Source organism: Centropristis striata, chromosome 6 (assembly GCF_030273125.1).
Source record: "Centropristis striata isolate RG_2023a ecotype Rhode Island chromosome 6, C.striata_1.0, whole genome shotgun sequence".
In the NCBI taxonomy this organism is placed as follows: Eukaryota; Metazoa; Chordata; class Actinopteri; order Perciformes; family Serranidae; genus Centropristis; species Centropristis striata.
In genome coordinates this window covers 39,410,733-39,437,959 of record NC_081522.1, presented here as the reverse complement: position 1 = coordinate 39,437,959, position 27,227 = coordinate 39,410,733, and the positions used below count along the sequence as shown (strand labels likewise).

The following is a 27,227-nucleotide window of genomic DNA, read 5'->3' as shown; positions in this document are numbered from 1 at the left end:
AACTAATGTGTGATACTATAATTTTTATTTAAATATTTTATTTTACTTTCTATACATTTTTTAATATATTTTTTAAGAATGATTTTTAATTTAAAAAATATGATTCACCGACTGACAGATATTAATAATGTAATCAATGTGTAATATTAATATAAATATATAAATAAATAAATATATAAATATAAATTTCCCTGCATCTTGTTTACATTGTTTATATCGACACATATTATTCTTATTGTTGATATTGTTCTATACTTTTATTTCCTCCCCTTGTTTAGTTTATATTTATGTTATATGTTATCTTTATATATTCTGACCTTTCTTTCTGGTTTATCTTATCTTATAGTTCATCGATTAATATTTAAATTTTTAAAACAATAATTGTTCATGAATAATATTCTAATCTAACAAATATATTTCTCTTAGAATCAGCAAATAGTTTAAATACATTTTTAATTTTTTAATCTTTTGAGTTGTTCCATCACAAAACCAACCCTTTTCCAAAATCAGCACATTAATAATCCATCCATTAATATATATGAACAGCCTTTTAATGATTAAATCTATATTTAATAAACTGATCATTGGTTTAATATCTTTATTACTAATAACCTCAAAAGGAAATACCAATAAATAAATATATAAATACATATATAAATAAATAAATAAATAAGTGGAAGCTCTTGAAAACAAGTTTAACCAGTGAAATTATTGTTTTATGTTAAACCGTCACATTAATGTTTTCACTTGATCTAAAACTTGTATTTCAGACCAACAAACTTAAAGAACTGAAGTTTTTTTTACGGACAATTACGGTTTCTATTTCGGACCTGAATGCAGCTCAGATTCTGTCAGAGGTTCCCTGAAGGCAGCACGAACATCTGTCACGTGGGACCTTCACTTCTTAAAGCGACAGTAACATACGTTCACCCCATTTATTTATACATTTATCTAATTATATATTTATCTAAATATGTATTTATTTATCTAATTATCTATCTATTTTTTTATTTATGTATTTATTCATTTATTTTATTTTATTATTATTTTTTTTTTCTTGTCTCCTGTCTATTTTTCTGGAGGCTGTGAAACCTCTTTTCTCTTTGTTTGAATATAAAGTTTAAAGTGTCTTTTTGTTACTAACAGTTTGACTTCTGACTCCCAAAACTAAACATGTTAAAAAGAAAAAGGTTTTATGCACATGGGTCTCAGGTAATATAAGGAAGCTTTCTCGCTTTATTTATGCTATGTGTACATATATTTATCTTCGTCTCTTTCTCTTTTTTTCCATCTTCTTCTTTTTCCTCCCATGAATAAATTCATAAAAAAGTCTCCACATCTGTCACATGCATGCACATCTTTGTCGATTATTATCTTTGAACATTGCACGCATTCTTTATATTTTATAGTGTTGACTTTTGCACATTCCTGCACAAACTGCACGGCTCTTTTTTTTTCTTCTTTTTTTATACACACAAAATTTGCATAACTGGTGCAGTTATTAATTTTTCGGCATACACATTATTGAATTAATTATTTAATTCTGCAAATACATGAGCTTCGTGTGAGGTACTAGCTGCTCCAGTCACGAAAGACAAGAAAGAAGGAAAAGTAATATTCAAGCCCTTTTTCCTTGAAGTCAAAAGTACAAATACCATATGTTTATTGACTGTTCATGCACCTTAATGTATTTAATTATTTATTTTAACCTGTCATTATCTAATTTAATAGATTTGTTATGTATTTATTTGAATTGCATATCCGTGGTATGAAATGTTTTGTGCACACACATGCTACACTGTGAAGAAAAAAAAAATCATAAAAGAAAAACCTAATGTCAAATATTATGATTTTTACAGATAATTTCTCTGAAGAAGATAGGGATAATATACAGCAAATATATGCATTTCATATATATATATATATACACACAAATATATATATATATGTATATATATATATATATATGTGTGTGTGTGTGTGTGTGTGTGTGTGTGTGTGAAAAAAAATCATAAAAGAAAAACCTAATATCAAATATTATGATATTTTACAGATCATTTCTCTGAAGAAGATAGGGATAATATACAGCAAATATGTGCATTTCATATATATATATATATATATGTATATATATATATATATATATATATACGTATATATATATATATGTGTGTGTGTGTGTGTGTGCGCGCGCGCGTGTGTGTGTGTGTGTGTGTGTGTGTGTGTGTGTATACACAAATACAAACATTTTCCTCTTTTTTTGGCCAAAAATGTCCCTTTAGTGAGTAAAGGTTGTTGACCTCTAGTTTACATGTTTTACAGACTGTAAATAAGTTTGACTGGTTCCTCCCAAAGGGGACAAGAAGAGCCAATGAGGCGACACGTTTCTGTGTGACGCAGCACGTAAGGCACCGCGCTGACCAATCGCAGCGCGGCGGGGGCGGGTCTAGCTGTGACCTGCAGTGAGTGATAATAACGTCGTGTTGATGCGGTCAGTCATCATGGCGCTCACCGCTCCGGACCAAGGTAAGAAGCCTCTTCTACCCGCCCTCAGAGAGCCCGGACCGGCCCCGAGCTGCTCCATAAACACCGGGGCCGAGTCTGAGACACGGCCTGCCCCGAAAACGGCTCTCAAATAGGGTTAAATAAAGAGAGGAAGCCGGGGGAAGAGAAGCTAACAGCAGCTAGCCGGAGCTAGCTTAGCTGTTAGCTTCTCTTTCTCCGGGGCTTTAAAACCTCCTTCTGACTGTTATTTACCCGCTCAGAGACACTTTAACAAGCCGACAGACTGTGACTGATACCCGGGCTCTGACTGTCTGAGAGCTGCTGTCTTATCTGGGCTACATGTTCAGTCTGGAGCTCGATAAGTGACGACTAGAGAGGGTTTGATGATAACAGCTAGCTTCTCCTCCAGCCTGGAGGGAGGATGGGAGGCTGCCAGATACACTTTATTAGCTTTAGTTCACTGCAGCAGCATTATACACATGTTAATAAATACACAAACAAATATTAGAGCAGCATTATAAACATGTGAAGAGACAAACAGACAAATATTAGAGCAGAAATATAAACATGTGAATAAATAAATAAACAGACAAATATTAGAGCAGCAATATAAACGTGTGAATAAACAAACAGACAAATATTAGAGCAGAAATGTAAACATGTGAATAAACAAACAGACAAATATTAGAGCAGAAATGTAAACATGTAAATAAACAGACAAATATTAGAACAGAAATATAAACATGTGAATAAACAAACAGACAAATATTAGAGCAGAAATGTAAACATGTAAATAAACAGACAAATATTAGAACAGAAATATAAACATGTGAATAAACAAACAGACAAATATTAGAGCAGAAATATAAACATGTGAAGAGACAAATAGACAAATATTAGGACAGAAATATAAACACGTGAAGAGATAAACAGACAAATATTAGAGCAACATTTTTAAACATGTGAATAAACAAACAGACAAATATTAGAGCAGAAATATAAACAGGGGAATAAACAAACAGACAAATATTAGAGCAACATTATAAACATGTAAAGAGACAAACAGACAAATATTAGAGCAACATTATAAACATGTAAAGAGACAAACAAACAAATAATAGAGCAGCATTATAAACGTGAAGAAACAAATATTAGAGCAGAAATATAAACATGTAAAGAGACAAACAGACAAATATTAGAGCAGCATTATAAACATGTGAATAAATAAACAAACAGACAAATATTAGAGCAGCATTATAAAAATGTGAATAAATAAACAAACAAACAGACAAATATTAGAGCAGCATTATAAACATGTGAATAAATAAACAAACAGACAAATATTAGAGCAGAAATATAAACATGTGAATAAACAAACAGACAAATATTAGGACAGAAATATAAACATATAAAGAGACAAACAGACAAATATTAGAGCAGAAATATAAACATGTAAAGAGACAAATATTAGAGCAACATTATAAACATGTGAAGAGACAAACAGACAAATATTGGAGCAGAAATATAAACATGTAAAGAGACAAACAGACAAATATTAGAGCAGAAATATAAACATGTAAAGAGACAAACAAACAAATATTAGAGCAGAAATATAAACATGTAAAGAGACAAACAGACAAATATTAGAGCAGCATTATAAACATGTTAATAAACAAACAGACAAATATTAGAGCAGCATTATAAACATGTGAATAAACAAACAGACAAATATTACAGCAGAAATATAAACATGTAAAGAGATAAACAGACAAATATTACAGCAGAAATGTAAACATGTGAAGAGACAAATAGACAAATATTAGAGCAACATTATAAACATATAAATAGACAAACAAACAAATAATAGAGCAGCATTATAAACATGTGAATAAACAAACAGACAAATATTAGAGCAGCATTATTAACACGATGAACATAAACATTTGATGGGATTAAATCATAAACAAATTTGTTTGTTTCTGTCATTATGGAGGGAAAACCTGCTGATTATTCTGGCATTCAGGCGACATATCGTATGATACATGACCTTATTATATTTGATCTGTTCAACCCTTTTTGTCATGATAAAAGCTTTGTGTCTAAACTGGTTTGTTCCTGTTTAGTAAAATCCAGCTGAATGTCATAATTGAGTTGAGTGTGTGTGTGTGGCAGCAGGATCCTGCTCTAGTGAACGTGTTCAGAGGAAGATAAACAAAGTTCACCCTGGTTTCTTATCAGATTTGTGAGTGAAGACGAACCGGTTCTGTGAGATGTTTCTCCTCTGTATGATGCACCACAGGGTCGCATTATTATTTTTAAGGACTTTCTTCCTTTTTATATTTATTCAATAAATACAGTGCATGCTTTAAAACGCAGAAATACAATATATACATATATGATATTTTACTTAATTCAAATGTAGTGTGTTCTGTGCAGTTTCATAATCATCACCAAGGTTTGCTTTATATTATATTATATTATATTATATTATATTATATTATATATATTAGAATTTGAACGTTTCAGCAGACGTGGTGAGACTCCGTCCATAAACACCTAACCATTGTTTTTATCCATTAATCTGTCTATTAATATAACAAAACAATTTACACAAAACACATTTTAAAAACTTTTAATTATTAACATTAACATTAATATTTCAGTGTCATATGGAATTATCTGCTTTGCTAATCAGTGTTTTCAGTCCAAAATAAAGTCTCTAAAATAAAACAAACCCAAGAGCTTGTTAGAGCAGCGTGATCTACAGTTAACAATCACACAGCAAAACGAAGCAATAATAATATTATAGCATAATAATGAAAAACAAAGTCATTTTCTAGAGGAAAACAAAAACTCTGTTAGCTGAAGTTTGAGAAAATCGACTTTCACTAAAATTAGTTCAGTTTAAAAACCCTGAAACTTTTTACAGCAGGAATGATCAAAACTAGTAACGACCAGAAATTACAGCAAACTTTACACACTTGGACCTGATTGATCTTGACTTGGACCTGATCGAGTCTTTGTTTTGTCCCAGAACACCCGTACAGCCGTCTCATCGACACGCTGACGGACGGCATCAAGTTCTTCAGTCCACAGAAACTCAACGATCCCAGATACGGTGAGTTCAGGACCTCTGAATAAAAGACACGTGTCCATCTTTAGAGACACATTTTCCATCTTTAGAGACGCACTTTGACGTGTTGGAATTTTCTTTCTTTCTTTTCTGCACATTTTTTTAAAATATAATTTGCACTCTGCACATTTTTCACTTAATTTAATTTTAAGTTGTATATTGTTAACTGTCATTTTCTTAGATTGTTTATTTTTTATCTTTATCTTAAAGGGAAATAATTTTGTGTGAAAATTTTGTGGTCTGCTGTAACAAAGAAATGTCCCCGCTGTGGGATTAATAAAGTCAAATCTAATCTAGTCTAATTTTCTGTCTTTAGAGACACATGTCCATCTTTAGAGACACATGTCCCTCTAAAGACACCTTCCGTCTTTAGAGACACATTTTCTGTCTGAAGAGACACGTGTCCCTCTCTAGAGACACATGTCCGTGTCCAGAGACACTTGACACTTGTCTCAAACAGCAGTGTGAAGGAACTTTAAAAACGATGATATTGTTCTGAGTGGATGAAGGTGAAATGCTGAAGTAATTTGTCCCTCTGAGTTCTGAAGTTGAAGGACAGAAAACGGTGGTGAACGTTGTGAACTGTGGTAAATAAACCTGCATGATGTTTTGTGTTTTGTGTCTCTGTGTGCAGACAAGCTGCCTCTGTCCATCCGTGTCTTACTGGAGGCGGCCATCCGTCACTGCGATGGCTTTTACACCACAGAAGAAGACGTGAAGAACATCCTGGACTGGCAGCAGCAGCAGGACCAGACCGAGGTCCCCTTCTCCCCCGCTAGAGTCCTCCTGCAGGACTTCACGTGAGTTCACCACAGTCATCCTCCTCTTTCATCTTCATCTTGTTATCATACAAGTAGAATATTACTGTAAAACCCTGGATAATGCTGGGCTTCCTCCAAAAGATGTCCCCAGTCCCAGACTAAAAAGTGAAAGTCTTTAGTAAATCTAGGAGTTTTACTGGAGTCACAGTGCTCCAGTCATCTCCATCGTTAGTTTAAGGTAGTAATCTGTTCTGTTTCATACCAGTCTTTTCCTCGTCTTGGGTTTGGAGCAGTGACGTAACACAATCACCAACCAATAGATGAGCGGGGGAAAGGTCCCCGGTTCAGACTGGTTCCTGACTGGTTCCAGACCGGCCAGTAAAACCACTTCCACAGGAAAAAGGAACATCACAATAATGCCTCAATAAAAAATCTAGTGATGTCATATATTTAGATGTTTCTTAGTAAAGAGAACAGTAAGGAGACCCAGTTAAAATATATCAATAAATGTAGACATAAATAATTCATAAATAATTAATGATTAATGTGTGATTAACTAAATTAAAGTTGATAGAGCTGATAAATATAATTATTCAATTAAATAAATTATAGTTAAATAGGACATAAATGTAAATCATGAATACATTTCTAACCGTTTCTTTCCTTTACTTTATTCTTCCTTATATCTATTTTTACTGTAAAATAGTCAACTTTTCATGTGATAGAAACAGAAACCCTTTGTCAGCTTTGTGAGTGGCATTTTGTGGCGTCTTCTTCTCTTTTTGTTGTTGTTGTTGTTTACAACACAAACCACTGAGTCACACACTAGAGCAGCTGGAGCCAAAAGCTGCTTTTCCTCCATTTAGTCAGTTTTTACTAAGAGCATGATGGAAAAAACTGCGAAAAGAATCTAGTTGTAGTCTTGAAAATAGTTTCCCTGCTAGATTGACAGTCTGTCTAAAATCTCAGTGTGAGACTAGAAACTCTAAACACTAAATGTCTTTAGATGTGAGCAGGTGGGACACCAGAGTTTTCCAGGAGTCTTTTCCGAATCTTTTCAAAGTGTTCTGATGTATAGGTAGCATAAGTGTGCTGGTTTTCTTTGACAGTGGTATTCCTGCCATGGTGGACCTGGCCGCCATGAGGGACGCCGTGGCCAAACACGGCGTGGACCCCGGCCTGGTCAACCCTAAATGCCCCACAGACCTCATCGTAGACCACTCGCTACAGATCGATTACAGCAAATGGTGTGTTGGTGTTTAGATTTTCAACCTTTTTATATAAAGTTCACCCTGAACCCCGTCAACCTGCCAGCAGGTTCGAAAAGTATGTTTTTAAAAAAAGAAATAGCCAAAAATCCACCATGTGTCATAGAAAGAAACTATTGTTGTCAGTTTGAACTTTCCGACAGTCTTTGAACTCATCATCAGTTATAAAAAGTGACCAAAACTAGTTTTAAATGTTGATATTTGTGTCACAATCTGTTTATTCTACATATGTCATTTAAAATAAACTAGATCCTGTTAAAAACATTACACAGAGCTGAGAGGAGAGGACAGGAGAGGCTGTTTACACAGAGCTGAGAGGAGAGGACAGGAGAGGCTGTTTACACAGAGCAGAGAGGAGAGGACAGGAGAGGCTGTTTACACAGAGCAGAGAGGAGAGGACAGGAGAGGCTGTTTACACAGAGCTGAGAGGAGAGGACAGGAGAGGCTGTTTACACAGAGCAGAGAGGAGAGGACAGGAGAGGCTGTTTACACAGAGCAGAGAGGAGAGGACAGGAGAGGCTGGAAACATGACAATACTTCATTCTGTACAAAATGTGGAGAAAACTGTTGTTTTTTCACTACTTTTGTGAAAAGTGTTTATAAATAAATTCTATTTGATTCCCATTTTAAAAAATAATGAATCAGAGAAATTCAAAGTTTTTCTGTATTATTCTGCACAAAGAGATGTTTGAGTTTAATGATAGAGCTGCAGGACTTATATGTTTATAAAGATTTTATATATCTCAGTGAAATACAAAGACACAGAGAGGAGAATGTAAAAAGATCCAAAAACTTCCTGAAACAGCTTGTTGGGGTTCAGAGGGTGAAGTGGGCACATATTAGACTTTTAATTAGAGGATCTTTATTATTATCTTATTCAAACCCTGGAGTCATTATCATTATATTTGTCCAAACAAATGAACCCTTTAGTTGTACCAGACATTAAAATGAACAAGAAATTGAAGAAAACAACGGTGGTCTAATATTTTTTTCCATGACTGGGTATATATAGCTCTGAAAAAAAATTAAGAAACCACTGCAAAATGATCAGTTTGCTGGTTTTTATTATTTATATGTATGAAATTGAGTAAAAGGAAAGTTTTTTTGTTTCATTCTATAAAATGCTGACCGCATTTTTCTCAAATTTGAAATTAAAATATTGCCTTTTATTGGCCTGTCACGATAATTACTAAATGATGAATACGAAAATGACTTATTATGACTTATTTGGTTTAAATATGAATGAAACACAAAGACACAGAGAGGAGAATGTAAAAAAGATCCAAAACCTGAAACAGCTTGGTGGGGTTCAGAGGATCTTTATTATTATCTATTATCTTCTGTAATCTAACATATGTAATAATCTATCAGTGCCATACAGAACGCTCCTAACCCCGGAGGAGGAGGAGGAGGAGGAGACGCTCCGTCCCGCCCCGCCGCCTCCTCCTCGCGGCGAGGCTCCCACTGTGGCGGTCAGCGCGGCTCCTGCAGTAAAGCGTCCTGCAGCGACCCTCCGGCCTCGCCGGGCCGACCCGGCGCCTCGCCGCAGCAGATCGAGAACACGCCGCTCCTCTGCCCGTTCCACCTGAAGCCCGTCTCCGAGTGAGTCCAACACCTGAAACACTCGTAGATTATGAGTTGAAGTGAAGTGAAGTGAAGTGAAGTGGAAGAAGTGTCTCCAAACTCTTTTAAAACAGGTCAAATGAGTTTCTGTTTCATCATCTTCTTTGTTTGTTCTCGTTTCTGCAGAATGGAAACGGCGGTGAAGAATCAGGAAATGGAACTCATCAGAAACAAAGAGAGACTTCAGTTCTTCAAGGTACAGCAGAGAGCAATAATAACCACAATCATTATGAATAAAACCATGGAAAATGTCTAGATAAGACAAAAAAGTGACAAAATGACAAAAAAAAGATGTTAAATGACCAAAAGAGACGTAAAATGACCAAAAAAAACGTATATTGACCAATAAAAACACATAAAATGACCCAAAAAAAAAAATAGAATGACCAAAAAAAGATGTAAAAAGACGTATAATGACCAAAAAAAGACATAAAATGACCAAAAAAAGACATAAAAATGACCAAAAAAAGATATAGTATGACCAAAAAAAGACGTAAAATGACCAAAAAAGATGTTTAATGACCATTAAAAAGACACAAAATTACCAAAAAAAGACATAAAAATGACCAAAAAAAGACGTATAATGACCAAAAAAAGATGTATAATGACCAATAAAAAGACACAAAATGACCAAAAAAAGACGTAAAATGACCAAAAAAAGATGTTAAATGACAAAAAAAGATGTATAATGACCAAAAAAAGACACAAAATTACCAAAAAAAGACATAAAATGACCAAAAAAGACATTAATGACCCAAAAAAGATGGATAATGACCAATAAAAAGACACAAAATCAACAAAAAAGACTTTATTACAGTAATGATGATGTAACTAATCAGACAGCCCCAAACAGAAACAAATTTTTCAGGTGTTCCCCTCAGATTATATTTAATTTCCTCCAGGTCTAAATACAGAATGAGGTCCTTAAGCCAAAGAGAAACTTTGGGGACAAATGGCGACTTCCTTTTCAAACAAAATTCTTCTACGTGCTCATAAAGATGCAAAGGCGATACTTTCCTTAAACTTCTTCCTGATTGTTTGAGGCTCTAATAAAACTCCAAAGATGGATTCTGCACAAGGTGTCAACTTCATATTTAGCTTCTGCCAGATGTTTAAAACTAACTGTCCAGTAAACTTTCAGACAGGGACAAGACCAAAACAAGTGCATCATGTTTTCTGGTGTCATGTGACAGTTTATTGTTTGTTGTTGTTTATTGTGTGTTTCTCGTCTCAGTGGTGCTCCAAAGCGTTCCAGAACGTGAACGTGGTTCCTCCTGACGTGGGCGCGGTCCACCAGGTGAACCTGGAGTATTTGTCCCGCGTGGTGCAGCTCAGCGACGGCTTCGTGTTCCCCGACAGCGTCGTGGGGACCGACTCACACACCACCATGATCAACGGCCTGGGCATCCTCGGCTGGGGTAAACATCTGTTTACTTTATACACACCATAACATAAACAAAACAACAGAAGAAAAGAAAGTCAGATAACATGTATGTAAGCGCTTCACATAAAAAAAGGGGGGAAATAATAATAATAATAAAACATAAAAAACACATGAATTAATTTAGAATTAAAATTAATATATTAATATTTTTAATAATAAAATAAATAAAGATAAAGTTGGGTAAGAATTATTATTATTATAATAATAATTATATTATTTTTAGGATGAAAAGTTAATAATAATAATAATAATAATAATAAAAAGATGAAAATAATATTATAGTATAATTCATTCTTCTTTATTTGGTATTTTTGTCTGTTTTGCTAATTTTGTGTCTTTTTTTGTCATTTTGTGTCTTTTATTTTGTTAATTTTATGTCTTTTAATTAATTTAGAATTTAAATAAATAAATAAATAAAATTAATTAGATAAAATAAAAAAGTTAGGTAAGATAAAAATAAAAACAAAAGTAAATAATAATAATAAAAAGTAATGAAGCTAGATAAAAAAGATGAAAATAATAGTATATTATAATATATAATTGTATGTCTTTATTTGGTATTTTTGTCTATTTTGCTAATTTTGTGTTTTTGTCATTTTGTGTCTTTTACTTTGGTAAATTTATGTCTTTTGGGGTATTTTTGAATCATTTTTTGTAATTTTGTCTCTTTTTTGGTAATTTTGTGTACATTTTGGGTAACTGTCTTTTGGTAATTTTATGTCTTTTATTTTGGTAAATATTAGTCTTTTTGGGGCTCTGTAACTTTTATCAGCTTGCTTTCAATTTTAAAATGTTATATTTGAATACTTAAATATTTTTTCCTAAATATTTTATCTGATCGCTTTTAATCTTATTTTTTTATATTTGAATGTAATTCTACATACTTCTCTTTTAGACTCTTTTAATGTTTAATTGTGTAAAGCACTTTGAATCGCCCTGTTGTTGAAAGTTCCTATACAGATAAACCTGCTTTGCCTTCTTCTCCCATTAATAATAATAATAATAATGTGTGTGTGTGTGTGTGTGTGTGTGTGTGTGTGTGTGTGTGCTCCTGCAGGTGTAGGAGGCATAGAGTCTGAGGCGGTGATGCTGGGCCAGCCGGTGTCTCTGGCGCTGCCTCAGGTTGTGGGCTGTAAGCTGCTGGGAACCATCAACCCTCTGACCACCTCCATAGACATCGTCCTCGGCATCACCAAGGTTACCACCACTTCAACTCCTTACACACAGTCACCAGAGGAGGACGGAGGTGTTTAGAAACGCTTCGTCACTCGCTACATAAAACAAGTGTAGAATATGAGGATTTCAAACAGGGGAACAATGGAACTAAAAGGCTAAAATACACTGTGGACAAACAATAGTTACTCTTCAGTTTGAGCCGTTGAAACACATTCAAAATGCTATTTTTTAAGTAAGTAAGTAAAGTTTATTTACTTTTCACAGATAAAATCACAAAGTGCTTTACAGAAGATAAAAACAAAGAAATAAGATTGGGGAACAAGACAGTTTAAACACAATGAAACATAAAAAAAATATAATATGTACAGTTCATGGTGGTCATCCAACTGCCTGTCTAATATTATATCCACTACTGGTCAAAAGTTTTAGAACACACCAACTTTTCCAGAATTTAATTGAAAATGATGCAGTTTAATGTCTCAGTGTACTCTGAAATTAATGCACATTTGTAACATTTAAAATTCTTTATTGAGCATGATAGTGTTTTGAAAGTAAAAAAAAGATTCAAAATCACATTTTATGTTGGACTAAAGGACTAAAAAAAGACACAAAATGACAAAAAAAGACACAAAATGACAAAAAAAGACACAAAATGACTTACAAAGACATGAAAAGAATTCAAAAATGGACAAAATAGCCCAAGACTCCATAGAGTTAAGTTGTTAACCCATTTCTTGTTCCCTGAAAAAGGCCTACTTGTATAATTCTGAAATGTACATTATTTTTCAGTTTTGGTTAAGCTTACCTTTTTTTATTTACCTCTGGCAGTTCACCACTTACCTTTGGACCCTTTCAAGCTGTTCATTTGACTTGAACTGCTTGAATTTCAATAAAAAATGGAAAAATTGGGGTGTTCTAAAACTTTTGACCGGTAGTGTATATCTTATATTATTGATTTAATATATTTTATTAAATCTTGATGTCAATCTGGGCTTTGGCCTTGGAATGGATCATATTTAAAAATCAATTAGTGTTTGATATCAATAATTAGGCCAGATGTAGGGGGCAAAAAATCAGTACAATAAAAGTAGAATATATTTTTTTATAGCTTGCTTTTAAAAAGTGTATTTTATGTGCTAAGCAGAACAAGTGTGCATCAAATTTGAACCGACCCAGAGGGATAAATCCTTGTTGAGACATTTTTCCAGCCTGCTTTACTTTTTACCTACTCAGTAGTTTTATTAATAATAATGATGGACTAATAGCTATTGTTTGCTTTACTATTCCTGTAAGTCGCTTTGGATAAAAGCGTCTGCTAAATGACTAAATGTAATAATTTTTTATAATGTTGAATTTTGGACAAAACAAAGCATGTTTTCTATGAATACACTGAGTGTCAGGATCAGCTGTTTCCGCTCTATTTTTCTAACGTGTGTTTTATTTTGCAGCACTTACGTCAGGCAGCGATCTCTGGACGGTTCGTAGAGTTTTTTGGATCCGGCGTCTCTCAGCTGTCGGCTCCAGACAGAACCACCATCGCCAACATGAGCCCCGAGTACAACGCCACCGTCAGCTTCTTCCCCGTCGACCACGTCGCACTACAGCACTTTAAACACACACGTGAGTCCACAGGTCAGGTACAGCACCACCTGCTTCTTCTTCTGGTTCTTTGTTTACAGACTTGTTGTGGTTTTCCCTCCAGATTTTACGCAGGAAAAACTTGAATTGTTGGAGTCGTACCTGAAGGCTGTGAAACTGTTCCGAAGCTATGAAGATTCTTCAGAAGATCCACAGTACTCTGAGGTAAAAATACACACTATAAATACACTATAACTACACTATAAATACACATATACAGTACTCTGAGGTAAAAATACACTATAAATACAGTATAAATACACATATACAGTACTCTGAGGTAAAAATACACTATAAATACACTAAAAATACATATATACAGTACTCTGAGGTAAAAATACACTATAAATACACATATATACACACTATAAATACACATATACAGTACTCTGAGGTAAAAATACACACTATAAATACACTATAAATACATATATATAGTACTCTGAGGTAAAAATACACTATAAATACACATATACACACTATAAATACACATATACAGTACTCTGAGGTAAAATATACACTATAAATACATATATACAGTACTCTGAGGTAAAAATACACTATTAATACACTATAAATACACATATACAGTACTCTGAGGTAAAAATGCACTATAAATATATATATATACAGTACTCTGAGATAAAAATACACTATAAATATATATATACAGTACTCAGAGGTAAAAATACACTATAAATATACATATACAGTACTCTGAGGTAAAAAAATACACACTATAAATATATATATACAGTACTCTGAGGTAAAAATACACACTATAAATATATATATACAGTACTCTGAGGTAACATATACACTATAAATACACATATACACTAAATATACAGTACTCTGAGGTAAAAATACACATATATATATACACTATAAATACACATGTACAGTACTCTGAGGTAACATATACACTATATATATATATATATATATATATATATATATATATATATATATATATATATACACACACACACACACACACCATACAGTATATATACACACAATACTCTTAATATATATAAATTACATATAAATATATATTTATATATATGTATTTATGTATAAATGTATGTATATATATATATATATATATACATACATACATACATACATACATACATACATACATATACATTTATATTATTTACATTTTTTGAATTCATGCATTTCTATTTTTATGTGACAGATAAAATTAAAAACTATTTATACAAAATAAGGAAAAGTGATTATATAATATATAATTATTTATGGAGAATAATAAGAAATGTAAACCAATCGGGATTTATTTAACATGTATTTATTTGTCTTCTGTGCTTTTCATTTTCTTTAAATATTTTGTGTGATCATTTCTCTTTTTTTCTAATGCATATTATAAAGCCATATTTGATCTGGTATAATGATTCTGATATAATATATAATATTATATATAATATTGAGCCAGTGGTGCAGCGGTAGAATAAAGATGATCTGTGTGCAGGTGATAGAGATCAACCTGAGCTCCATCGTTCCTCATGTCAGCGGACCCAAGAGGCCTCAGGACCGAGTGGAGGTCAGCAGCATGAAGCAGGACTTCCAGCGCTGCCTGGAGGAGAAGGTAACTCTCTTCGGTCCTCACAACTTAGACTGGATAAATCATGGACGTAGTTACCAAGACGTTTCCCAAGCAGAACACCCAGGAAAATATTTTTAAAAGTGTAAAATGACATAAAAAAGACAGAGAATTAGCAAAAAAAAGACATGAGACCAACAGAAAATGTAAAATGACCAAAAAGGACATTATATGACCAAGAAAAAGACACAAAGTTACCAAAAAACATGTTAAAAATACCAAAAAAGGACATAAAATTCCCAGTAATTACAAACCGCTAAACGTTCTTTTTTTATGTCTATACAACGTTATATATAACTTTATTGACACGTTGCCGTGGATACGCATTGTTCTGCTTCTCTCCTGATGACGGCTCGCCTTGTTAATGACCTGTCAATCAAAGGTAGCCCCGCCCCAAATCATACGATTCTTTATCTTCTATTTTCTTCTAAATGGGGCCATTATTTACACTATTAACATCAGATTGTCTTGAAGAAGATGTTTTACTAGTGATTGAGACCATAGTGTTGTCCTGAAAAACATTTCTGAGGGAATAAATCAAGTGAGAAGTTTTCTCATTTTGTATTGAAATGAATGGACCCAAATGCGTCAGCGCCCCCTGCTGGAGTCTTTGGTAGAATGCAGCTTAAGGCACTTCCTGGTTTGCCTCCCTGCTCAGACCAATCAGGAGGTTGCTGCTCACCTCATCACACCTCATATCATCATCTCATGATGTCTGGTTTCTCTGCAGGTCGGCTTCAAAGGTTTCCACGTGTCGAAGGAGAAGCAGGAGGCGCGTGTTCCCTTCCTGCACGGCGGTCAGGAGTACCAGCTGGTCCACGGCTCCGTGGTCATCGCCGCCGTCATCAGCTGCACCAACAACTGCAACCCGTCTGTGATGCTGACGGCAGGTAACCCCGAGTAACCATAGCTCTATGATATAACAGTGTTCCCACATGGTTTTTATGAGACTCCAGAGAGTTAAATTCAACTTTGAGTCAGCACTGCACTTCATTTGTTTACTTGCATCCTCATTAGCCACTATTACTCTTTTTATTTGGGTCCACTTAATAATTATTACGTCACAAAATGTAAAAAAAAAAAGAGTATATGTAAGAAAATTTTCATGGCCCATGTTTTCTCATTTTTACTGTCATTGACAAAGTTAAAAGGCTGTTTTGTGCCACTTTATTCACCTTTTTCCGTCAGAGTAACGTCTTTTTTTTTTTTTTGATTGACAGGTCTGCTGGCCAAGAAGGCTGTGGAGGCGGGGCTTGTTGTCAAGCCGTACATCCGGACCAGTCTAGCTCCTGGAAGTGGGATGGTCACTCACTACCTGAACACCAGCGGAGTCCTGCCGTACTTCAGCCAGCTGGGGTGAGACACACACACACACACACACACACACACACACACACACACACACACACACACACACACACACACACACACACACACACACACACTAGAGGTGTGGGGAAAAATCGATACAGCATAGTATTGTGATATTTTGTGTGGCAATATTATATTGATTCATGGCCGCCAACTATCGACATTTAGCGTTACAATGGCCGGTGGGCTTTTATGAATAAACTGGAGATACTGGTATCATATGAATCTAGAAAATCTAAGGAACCTATTGGCACCATGTGCATCAGAATATCATGTCGAAATAACGCTGCAAAATTAGGCTATTTTTATGTTTCATTCTGGCAAATTTATGCCATTTATTTTTTTCATTTATTTCATTCAAGCAAAATGCTTAAAATCACAATAATATTGTATCGTGACTCAAGTATCGAGGTAAAATCGTATCATGGGGGCGATACGCTGATTCACACCTCTACACACACACACACACACACACACACTCTTTCTGTTGAGTCATTTCAAGGTCCAAATAATCGAAGTCCACAGGCTTCATAAACTTAAAGACCTACAAAATAATTTCAAAAAACAAAGTTAAAAGAATTAAACTAAGGAAGAGGCCAAAAAGGTGAAAAAGTAAAATAAAATCAACCTTGTGAAAATTGAACCAAGTTGTCAAGGTTTGTCTTCTCAAGCTCAATAAATAATATAGATTATTAAAAGTACAGGAACTGATATAATTTAGTAATTCACATTATTGTTTTTGTCTCAGATGTGGTAGTGAGACATCAGGAGTTCTTGTACTACTTGTTTCTGTTTCCTGTTTGTGTTCACTTTGTTGTTGTCCAACCATTAAATCTGATGTGTTTGTATGAAATGTTTCTTCAGGTTTGAGGTGATTGGTTACGGCTGTGCTACCTGTGTGGGGAACACGGCTCCGCTACCCGACGCTGTCAGAGACGCAATCAAACAGGTAAAACCTCCGTTAACGCTCAGCTCTTCCTGTCCGTCTGTTCCACGCCGTTCTTCCCTCACGTTGCTGCTGCTGTGTTTCAGGGCGAGCTGGTGGCGTGCGGCGTGCTGTCAGGAAACAGACACTTTGAAGGTCGTCTGTGTGACTGCGTGCGAGCGAACTACCTGGCGTCTCCTCCGCTGGTGGTGGCGTACGCTCTGGCCGGAACCGTGGGGATCGACTTCGAGAAAGAGCCTCTGGGTGAGTGGGAACCAAGGTTATAAGAGTTTTGGATTTTTCATTAGTTTTAGTTTTAGTTTTAGTTAGTTTTAATTAGTTTTTAGAGAGAGTTTGATAGTTTAAGTTTAGTTTTTATTAGTTTTTTTGTAATGGGCTATGTGTTGGTTGCAAGATTCAAAGAGGTCATAATACATTTTGCCTTTATTTCCTTTGGTTTATCATCTCAGCCCCAATAAGGTTATTAACTCTTACAGTTCCAGGTGTTTTTAATTTAGGTTGGAGTGTAACATCCCAGTCTCAGTAAACATATTCACCATGTGTTCTTGCATGTTCACTAACCAGCAGATATTTAGTTGGAGCTAAATAAATACATTTCATATCAACCAAAAAGGATTTAGCAGTGTTGCCCTGATATGTATTCTGCAAAAAAAATGTGATTCATGGTTGAATTGAAGACTTTCACTTGCACACAGTGAAAGTACAACATCCAAAGTGTGTTTTGCACCGGCATCACTTTTACCGTAATAACTAAACAGTTTTACGCTTTCGGTAAACTTCCAATGTTTTCTGAAAGCTGAGAAGTTTCTCTTTACAGCCAACATCATGTCATTACGGTTATTTTACTCGTGCTTCTCCTGGAAGCCCACAAAGCAGGAAAACACACACTCAGCGGTGGAGAAATAGAAACACTGGATGATGTATGAAAAAGTTGACAAAGACGAAAACAAAGGACATTTTTACTATAATTTTAGTTCGTTTTATAACCACAAAATACAGTTTCAGTTAGTTATCGTTTTTTTAGAAACTCGTTTTTATTTTTATTTCAGTTAATGAAAATGTTTTTTCAATTCTAGTTTTCGTTATTTCGTTAGTTTTTGTTAACTATAATAACCTTGGTGTGTTCAGAAGAGGCTCAGGTGTGAATGTTATTATAATAATAATAATACATTTGATTTTTATAGCGCTTTTTAAAGGTAGTCAAAGTCGCTGAACATAAATTTGAAACAAACAAAAAATGCAGAAAAAACAAAACAGGGATAATAAACTCTGAGTTCAGGTTTGGCGGCAGGAGTCGAGTCTTGACTTTTGAAGGCGTGGAGTGAGTCTGAATCAAGGTTATTATAGTTAACAAAAACTAACGAAACAACCATAGCTGGAATTGAAAAAACATTTTTGTTAACTGAAATAAACATAAAAACGACCACCAGAGGGCGCTATAGTAACCACAAATGTGGGCAAAGTTCACACAGTAGCTGTATTGTAGTTTCTGAAGGCTGTAGAGAAATGTCTGGTGTCACGCTGAGTGTTGCTGCTGCAGGTGAGACCTCGGAGGGGAAGGAGGTGTTTCTGAGAGACATCTGGCCGTCCAGGGAGGAGGTGCAACACACCGAGGAGGACACCGTCATCTCCTCCATCTTCACCGACCTCAGGGGGAGGATGGAGGTAACGACATATCTGCTTCTCTCAACCTGAAACTGTACAGAAGGTCGAAGGTCAACTTTCCTCTGTAGCAGAGAGACGTGAAATAAAAACCATCTGAAGGCTGAAACCCTCGGCTAGAGATGGGAACTGTAAAGAGTTTAGTAATATTGATTCCATTATCGATTCTCATCAAATGAGGAATTAAATAATTCAAATGGGTTTGTTTACATTAGCTCTTTAATATCTTCATCTTTAGACAGAAGATACACAAAAACACACCAAAAAAAACACACACAAGAAATACAAAAAACCCACAAACAACACAAAAACACACAAAATTACAAAAAACGCAGAAACACAGAAAACAGAAATACAGAAACACACCAAAAACCTTTTAAAAAAACTACAAAAAAACACACAATAAACAGATAAAAACATACAAAAACGCACAAAGAAATGACAAAAAACAGTAAAGACAAAAAATGCTGAATGCACCGGAGCTTTCCTGGACTCCAGATGGTTAAAATAACCAAAATAATTATTAATAAAACCATGTTAAATGTCTAGATATCAGCTCTTAAATTAAACTCTTATGAGCTATTTTTGTTGTTATCATTATATTTGTCCAAACAAATGAACCTTTAGTTGTACCAGGCATTAAAATGAACAAGAAACTGAAGAAAACAAGGGTCTAATCATTTTTTTCCCCATGGTTTTACGCAGCTTTCTGTCCTGAAATGAATGTTTGTTTCCTCTGCAGAAAGGGAACTCTCTGTGGAACAGCATTGAGTGTCCAGATTCTCTGGTTTTCCCCTGGGATCACAAGTCCACCTATATCCGCTCTCCGTCTTTCTTCAGTAAGCTGGTACGTCTCCCACGGCAACGGCAGCGCTCTGTTTCCTGGTTTTCACAGTTTTAACCCATAAGAACCTATGGTGACACGGTGTCACAAACATTTTAAATGTTCTAGTAATGTTCATGTATGTTTTCTCAAGTACATAAGTGTGTTTTTCAGTGTTCTACAGCTACAGTAGCTTGTTGAGAAGCCGTCCAATGAGGCAGTGTTATTTATATGTATTTATTATTGATTTATTATTATTTTGTTACTTAAAAACAAATCTGAAAACATCATAAATGTGTTCTACGTGGTCCACTTGGTCTGTGGTAGATCCCCCATAATTTTCCTTTTAAGGATTACTGGGTCTGGGTTCTTATGGGTCAAACCGACTTTGAGCCTCTTCTTGTGTTCCAGAGTAAAGAGGTTCCTCCTCCTCAGTCCATCGAGAACGCTCACGTCTTACTGTTCCTGGGGAACAAAGTGACCACGGACCACATCTCCCCCGCCGGCAGCATCGCCAGAGTCAGCGCCGCCGCCAAGTACCTGCTGAGCAAACGGTCAGACATTTAATCATCTCTAGAATATTAGCAAGCAGATTATGTAAGAAGTTGCAGGAAAAAGTAAGCGAACCCTTTGAAATTATCTAGTTTTCTGCATTAATATGTCATAAAATCTGATCTGATCTGAAGTCCCAAGTATTCTGCCCTACAAAGTCTAACTGCAGTAACTAGCAAAGGGTAAAACTGAGAAAAACTGCTTTAAAGATTTTTAAAAGTTTTTTAACTGGCCAGCCAAATGGGTTATAGGTAGGTATTGATGATGTTATTTATATGCTCAAAAATCATGACCATTAGTTTCACCTTTGAATCCAAAAATGTAGCTACTGCACTCTGGTTTTGCATCGCAGAAAAAAGGTTCTAATAGTAATGCAAAATAGAGTACAGTAGCTACAATGTAGTTGTCTTCTTTCAGCTTTTTATATTTTGTTTTCAGTGAAGAAACGTTTTAAAACTGATTTTGTTATAAGCGGTAAATGAACTTACTGCGGTCTGCTTTGGTATAGAGTTTGATTTTGTAGTTACTGCAAGTTTTATATCATTATTTCTCTGAACTAAAGCAAAATTGAAATCTAAAACTTTGTCACAAGATAAAACAGACATCAAGGAGTTCATTTTTAGTTAGAACTCAATTTCGACCAAAAATGTAGTTACTGCAGTTAGACTTTGTAAAGCAGAAGACCGGCTCGGCCATGACAAGTGTGCTATGACTTTTCTAAGGGTTTCGACAAACGATTTTCAAATTATTTGGCAAAAATACGCCAAAAAATCCCCCAAATGTCACCTTATGAAGAGGCTAGAGTGGATGACATCATTGCTAGAGTTGAGAGGGAGAGGAAAAATTGTCTGGGCGCCGACTTCTAGGGAGAGTAGCCACAGTACGAAATTGTCTCAATTTGTTGACAATTTGTCTATATATAGACAAATATACCTAAAGTCTTTGTGGTTACCATGTAGCCTCTAACTGATGAACATATTCTTCTCGTATTCAGCAAACTCTAGTGTTTTTTGTCACACCTCACTCAAATCTCATTTCATTGTAACGACTCCAAGTTTGCTGCCTCCTGACTCCAATTAGCTCTTAATGGAGCCATTAGCTAAAGAGTTAATACTTACTTTTTCTACCAGTATTATGAATGTTTCATGGATATATTCAATAAAAACATAACATATTATAATTATTTGTGTGGTATTAGGTTAAGCACGTTGTGTTTGTCTGTACTTGGGACTTAGATGAAGATCAGATCCCATTTTATGATAAAAGACTGTAGAAAACTGTCATTTCAAAGGGTTCACACACTTTTTTCTTGCAACTGTACAACAGAAAACAGAAAAATAACTCAATAATAATGTGTCACAGTCTTCATTGAGAAATATGTGGAGCCCAGTGTGAACCTCAGTGTGTGTTTGCTGCTGTTTACAGCCTGACGCCGCGAGAGTTTAACTCGTACGGCGCCCGCAGAGGGAACGACGCCGTGATGACCAGAGGCACGTTCGCCAGCATCAAACTCCAAAATCGATTCATCGGCAAACCCGGCCCCAAGACTCTGCACATTCCTTCAGGCCAGACGGTGAGTTTATACAGAAATACTTCATTTTTAACCAGGTAAAACTCTCTTTCAAGAGAGACATGACCAAGAAGGGAGCACAGAAAAAGGTACAAGTTAAAACATTAAACAGGGTTGGTGCTAATAGCGTGTCCTCTTCCTGTTTGTTGATCAGCTGGATGTGTTCGAGGCGGCTGAGCGCTACCAGAGAGACGGGACGCCGCTCATCATCCTGGCAGGACAAGACTACGGCTCCGGAAACTCCAGGGACTGGGTGGCCAAAGGGCCCTACCTGCTGGTAAACACACACCATAAAGAACATATTCATTCTTTGAGTTTCTTACAATATTTTACACTTTCAGTTACTTATCGAAGTATACACATACGCTAAAAATGTATCAAATCAACCGGCTCGGCCATGACAAGTGCGTTATGACTTTTCTAAGGGTCTAAAGACGTATAATGACCAAAAAAGACACAAATTGACCAAAAAATAGACACAAAACTACCAAAAAAGACGTTTAATGACAAAAAAAGACACAAATTGACCAAAAAATAGACACAAAACTACCAAAAAAGAGGTATAATGACCAAAAAAGAAACAAATTGACCAAAAAATAGACATAAAACTACCAAAAAAGACGTATAATGACCAAAAAAGACTCAAATTGACCAAAAGATAAACATTTAACTACCAAAAAAGACGTATAATGACCAAAAAAGAAACAAATTGACCAAAAAATAGACACAAAACTACCAAAAAAGACGTATAATGACCAAAAAAGACACAAATTGACCAAAAAATAGACACAAAACTACCAAAAAAGACATATAATGACCAAAAAAGACACAAACTGACCAAAAAATAGATACAAAACTACCAAAAAAGACATACAATGACCAAAAAAGATTCAAATTGACCAAAAAATAGACACAAAACTACCAAAAAAGACATGCAATGACCAAAAAAGACACAAATTGACCAAAAAATAGACACAAAACTACCAAAAAAGATGTATAATGACCAAAAAAGAAACAAATTGACCAAAAAATAGACATAAAACTACCAAAAAAGACGTATAATGACCAAAAAAGACACGAATTGACCAAAAAATAGACACAAAACTACCAAAAAAGACGTATAATGACCAAAAAAGAAACAAGTTGACCAAAAAATAGACATAAAACTACCAAAAAAGATGTATAATGACCAAAAAAGACAAATTGACCAAAAAATAGACATAAAACTACCAAAAAAGAGGTATAATGACCAAAAAAGAAACAAATTGACCAAAAAATAGACATAAAACTACCAAAAAAGACGTATAATGACCAAAAAAGAAACAAATTGACCAAAAAATAGACATAAAACTACCAAAAAAGACGTATAATGACCAAAAAAGACACAAATTGACCATAAAATAGACACAAAACTACCAAAAAAGACGTAAAATGACCAAAAAAGAAACAAATTGACCAAAAAATAGACATAAAACTACCAAAAAAGACATATAATGACCAAAAAAGACACAAATTGACCAAAAAATAGACATGACAAGTGTGCTATGATTTTTCTAAGGGTTTCGCCAAATGTTTTTCAAATTATTTGGCAAAAACACTTCGAAAAATACCCTCAATGTTACCTGATGGAGAGGCTAGAGTGGATGACATCATAGCTAGAGTGCAGAGGGAGAGAAAAAATGATTGTTGGCCGCCAACTGGCCCTGGTTGCTTAGCGACCAAAGCAAATTAATAATGTATGGGTGAAAGTCAAATTTATTTCTATAGCACATTTACAGAGTGAGCCACACCAAAGTGCTTCACATAACATCGCATAAAGAGCAATAAAATACAGAATTAACAAAGGTGAAAGAAACAAAAACAAATCAAAAAGTGAAAGTCACGGGCCAGACTCAAGCACACTCAAACTTTCTTTAGAAATGTTCTAGTTCGTATTATTATCCCCTTTATAAATGAGTCATTTCAGACATGTTTCTTTTTTTTGCTCAGAATGTAGAATATCTATCATTTCTAAATTAAAAATGTAAACTGCCATACAACAGGGATTAACACATGATATTTAACTCTTGTTAAACCGTTGTTGCGGTGGTCAGGGCGTCCAGGCGGTGATCGCAGAGAGCTTCGAGAAGCTTCACAGGAAGCAGCTGGTGGGGATGGGCATCATGCCGCTCCAGTTTCTGCCCGGCGACAGCGCCGACTCGCTGCAGCTCAGCGGGAAGGAAAAGTTCACCGTCATCCAGCCGGACAGCCTGACGCCCAGGCAGCAGCTCACCGTAAAGGTGATTATTATTATTATTATTATTACTATTACTGATTATTATCATCATCCTTATTATTATTATTATTGTTATTATTATTATTATTAAGATCAATCAGAAGCAAAATCATATAAATGTTAGTAGACTAAGAATGTCCCGTTAATGTTTCTTAATTATTATTATGTATTAATTATATTATTCTGGTGAAAGTGAATTGTTCTTTGTGGAAGAAATCTTAAATTATTAGCACAGTGATAATCAAAAAAATAAAAGAAAGATGAAATTATCTGCTTTTGACCATATTTTAAGATTATTTCACAAAATTAAAGCTGCATATTTTTTTATAATTTATGTTTGTCTTTTGACACATTTTGATTTTTTTGATTTACTTTTTTTTTGCATTCAGCATTACTTTTTTTATCAGTATCAGTATAATTTAAAGGTCACGATTATTAATCTCAGCCGTTAAAATTCATGAAAAAATAAACGGCATATCCCTCGTTAAGACATTTTATTACATTAATCCATCCATTATTTAATTCATATAATTTTTTCCAGCATTATTTTAATAATTTACTTACGGTAATATTGATGTGTTCATTAATGTAAAAAATAAAACAAAATTAAAGCTTCATATTTTTCTATAATTTATGTTTGTCATAAGACACCTTTAAGTTAAAAAAAAAATGTATTCAAAATGTTTACTCTTTTTTTTAATTTACATTTTTTACTTTAAATTTATTTTATTTACTATTTTTTGCATTCAGCATTACTTTTTTTATTAGCATCTGTATAATTTAAAGTTCAGGATTATTAATCATTTCAGCATTATTTTATTAATTTACTTATAGTAATATTGATGTTTATTCACCTATTAGTATCAGGACATTATAATTAATGTGAAAAAATAAATAATAATAATAATAATAAAGAAGTTTGCCCACTGAAGGGCAGATTTCCTTTAAGTTAAATCCACGTAAATAAAATAAAATGTGTTTTGTCTGTCAGACGAGCCAGGGGAGGAGCTTCCTGGTCACGGCTCTGTTCGACAGCGACATGGACGTGATTTTCTTCCGACACGGCGGTCTCCTACGATACGTGGCTCGGACTTTACTCTGAAAGTTTCCCTTCAGCAGTTTGTCTCCAGCATGGACGAAATAAAACCGGATTTATCTGTTCCAGCTGCAGCCAAACGTCTCTGGACTTCAGTTTTCAAAGCGAAGCTGCGAGACGTTTCTGCAGCGGCGTTTTTTTCTTCTCACAGGAAGACGAGTGGTGACATCACAACATGGTTTCCTGAGAGGACGTGAAGAAATAAATCCTGTCTGCTTCTGTTGTCATTTAATGAAATAAATCAATAAAACCATCCTGCCAAGAAAGGCTCACATGGTGCTCGCTACCACCGCATGGAAATGTTTTTATTTAGCTCCAATCAGCAGCTTTTATCTTCAGCCGAGTACAAGTTTGCACAAATGATGTCAGTTGCTTAAAATTCTTATTATTGGTGCCAAACATTCGTATGTACAGAAGCATCTCAATACATTAGAATATCAAAATAAAAGTCCATTTCCAGTCGTTCAAGTCAACCAAGTATTGAGTCATATAGATGGACACTTTTAGAGGACATTTCATATTAAACATACTTTTTGAAATTGGTCTTTTGTAAAATTTACATTTTGAGAGAAAAGCCAAAATTATGAGATAAATAGAAATTATGAGATAAAAATTGAAATAATGAGATAAAAAGATAAGAAGTTGAAATGAGATTTAAAAAAATTTAAATTATGAGATACAAAATTTAAATTATGAGAAAGTTTAAATAATGAGATAAAAACATAATTATGAGATTTATAAAAAAAAATGAAATGAGATAAAAAGTCATAAGATAAAAAACTTGTAATTATGAGGTAAAAAGTTGAAATTATGAGATAAAAAATAATTTTGAGATAAAGTTGAGATTTTGAAATTTAAAAAAGTCATGAGATAAGTTGAAATTAAAAGGTAAATAGTCATAATTATGAGATTTTAAAAAATCATTATTTTGAGATAGTCATTCTAAGATGGACATGCTTTTCAGAGGCCAACATTTACATATTAAACATACTCTAATATTTTACTTACATACTAATTTTTTTGAGACACTGAATTTTAGGTCTTCATTAAATGTAAGATTTGTGTTTCATTCTGTGTGTAATGGATCTATATAATGTGTTATTTCCACTTTTTGAAGTGAAATACTGACATAAATTAACTTTCTATAATATTCTAATGCGTTGAGATGCAGCTGTAAATTAAAGTTGTGTTAATATTTAATCAAATTCCCCTTTTCAGTTGCCTCCTGATCATCAGTTTGTGCAGCAAAAAAGAGGAACTTTACACTCCAGTAGCACAAAGATAAAAGGGCCAGTTGGGATCTCAGGATAACAGGAATGTAAGTAAGTTAAAACCAACACCAGTAAAAAAACAAATATACATATATATATATATATATATATGTATATATATATATATATATATATATATATATATATATGTATATGTATATATATATATATATATATGTATATATGTATATATGTATATATATATGTATATATATATATATGTATATATATATATATATATGTATATATATATATATATATATGTATATATATATATATATATATATATATATATGTATATATAAAACAATGTCTTAAGATAAATCCAAAAATACTTTTTTAGAGCAAATGATAGTGTTTTGAAAGTAGAAAAAAGATTCAAAATCACATTTTAAAAGTGACAAAAAAGTCAAAATGACTAAAAAAAGACACAAAATGACCAAAAAAGGACACAAAAAGACAAAAGGACCAAAAAAAGACACAAAT

At 34.1% G+C, this 27,227-nt stretch overlaps 1 protein-coding gene across 1 annotated transcript; it reads left to right on the top strand.

Annotated features, from left to right (window-relative positions):
* The first annotated feature begins 2,442 nt into the window (after window positions 1-2,442).
* Window positions 2,443-25,756, top strand: ireb2 (iron-responsive element binding protein 2). Its single transcript, XM_059335592.1, has 22 exons — window positions 2,443-2,526; window positions 5,540-5,623; window positions 6,273-6,438; window positions 7,509-7,646; window positions 9,039-9,269; window positions 9,417-9,486; window positions 10,525-10,708; window positions 11,792-11,931; window positions 13,359-13,530; window positions 13,613-13,713; window positions 15,044-15,160; window positions 15,906-16,065; window positions 16,396-16,531; window positions 17,411-17,495; window positions 17,579-17,735; window positions 19,033-19,157; window positions 19,897-20,001; window positions 20,389-20,531; window positions 21,955-22,102; window positions 22,254-22,376; window positions 24,193-24,378; window positions 25,366-25,756. Exons 1-22 carry the CDS (start codon window positions 2,487-2,489, stop codon window positions 25,474-25,476), a joined length of 2,922 nt encoding a protein of 973 aa, XP_059191575.1. The 5' UTR covers window positions 2,443-2,486; the 3' UTR covers window positions 25,477-25,756.
* Window positions 25,757-27,227: the final 1,471 nt, after the last annotated feature.

Excerpts from the sequence above, each read along its gene's own strand:
- ireb2 (XM_059335592.1), top strand. The coding sequence starts at position 2,487 with ATGCGGTCAGTCATCATGGCGCTCACCGCTCCGGACCAAG. Across the intron at positions 20,002-20,388 it reads CGTCTTTCTTCAGTAAGCTG|AGTAAAGAGGTTCCTCCTCC; the intron begins GTACGTCTCCCA and ends CTTGTGTTCCAG. Across the intron at positions 24,379-25,365 it reads GGCAGCAGCTCACCGTAAAG|ACGAGCCAGGGGAGGAGCTT; the intron begins GTGATTATTATT and ends TTTGTCTGTCAG.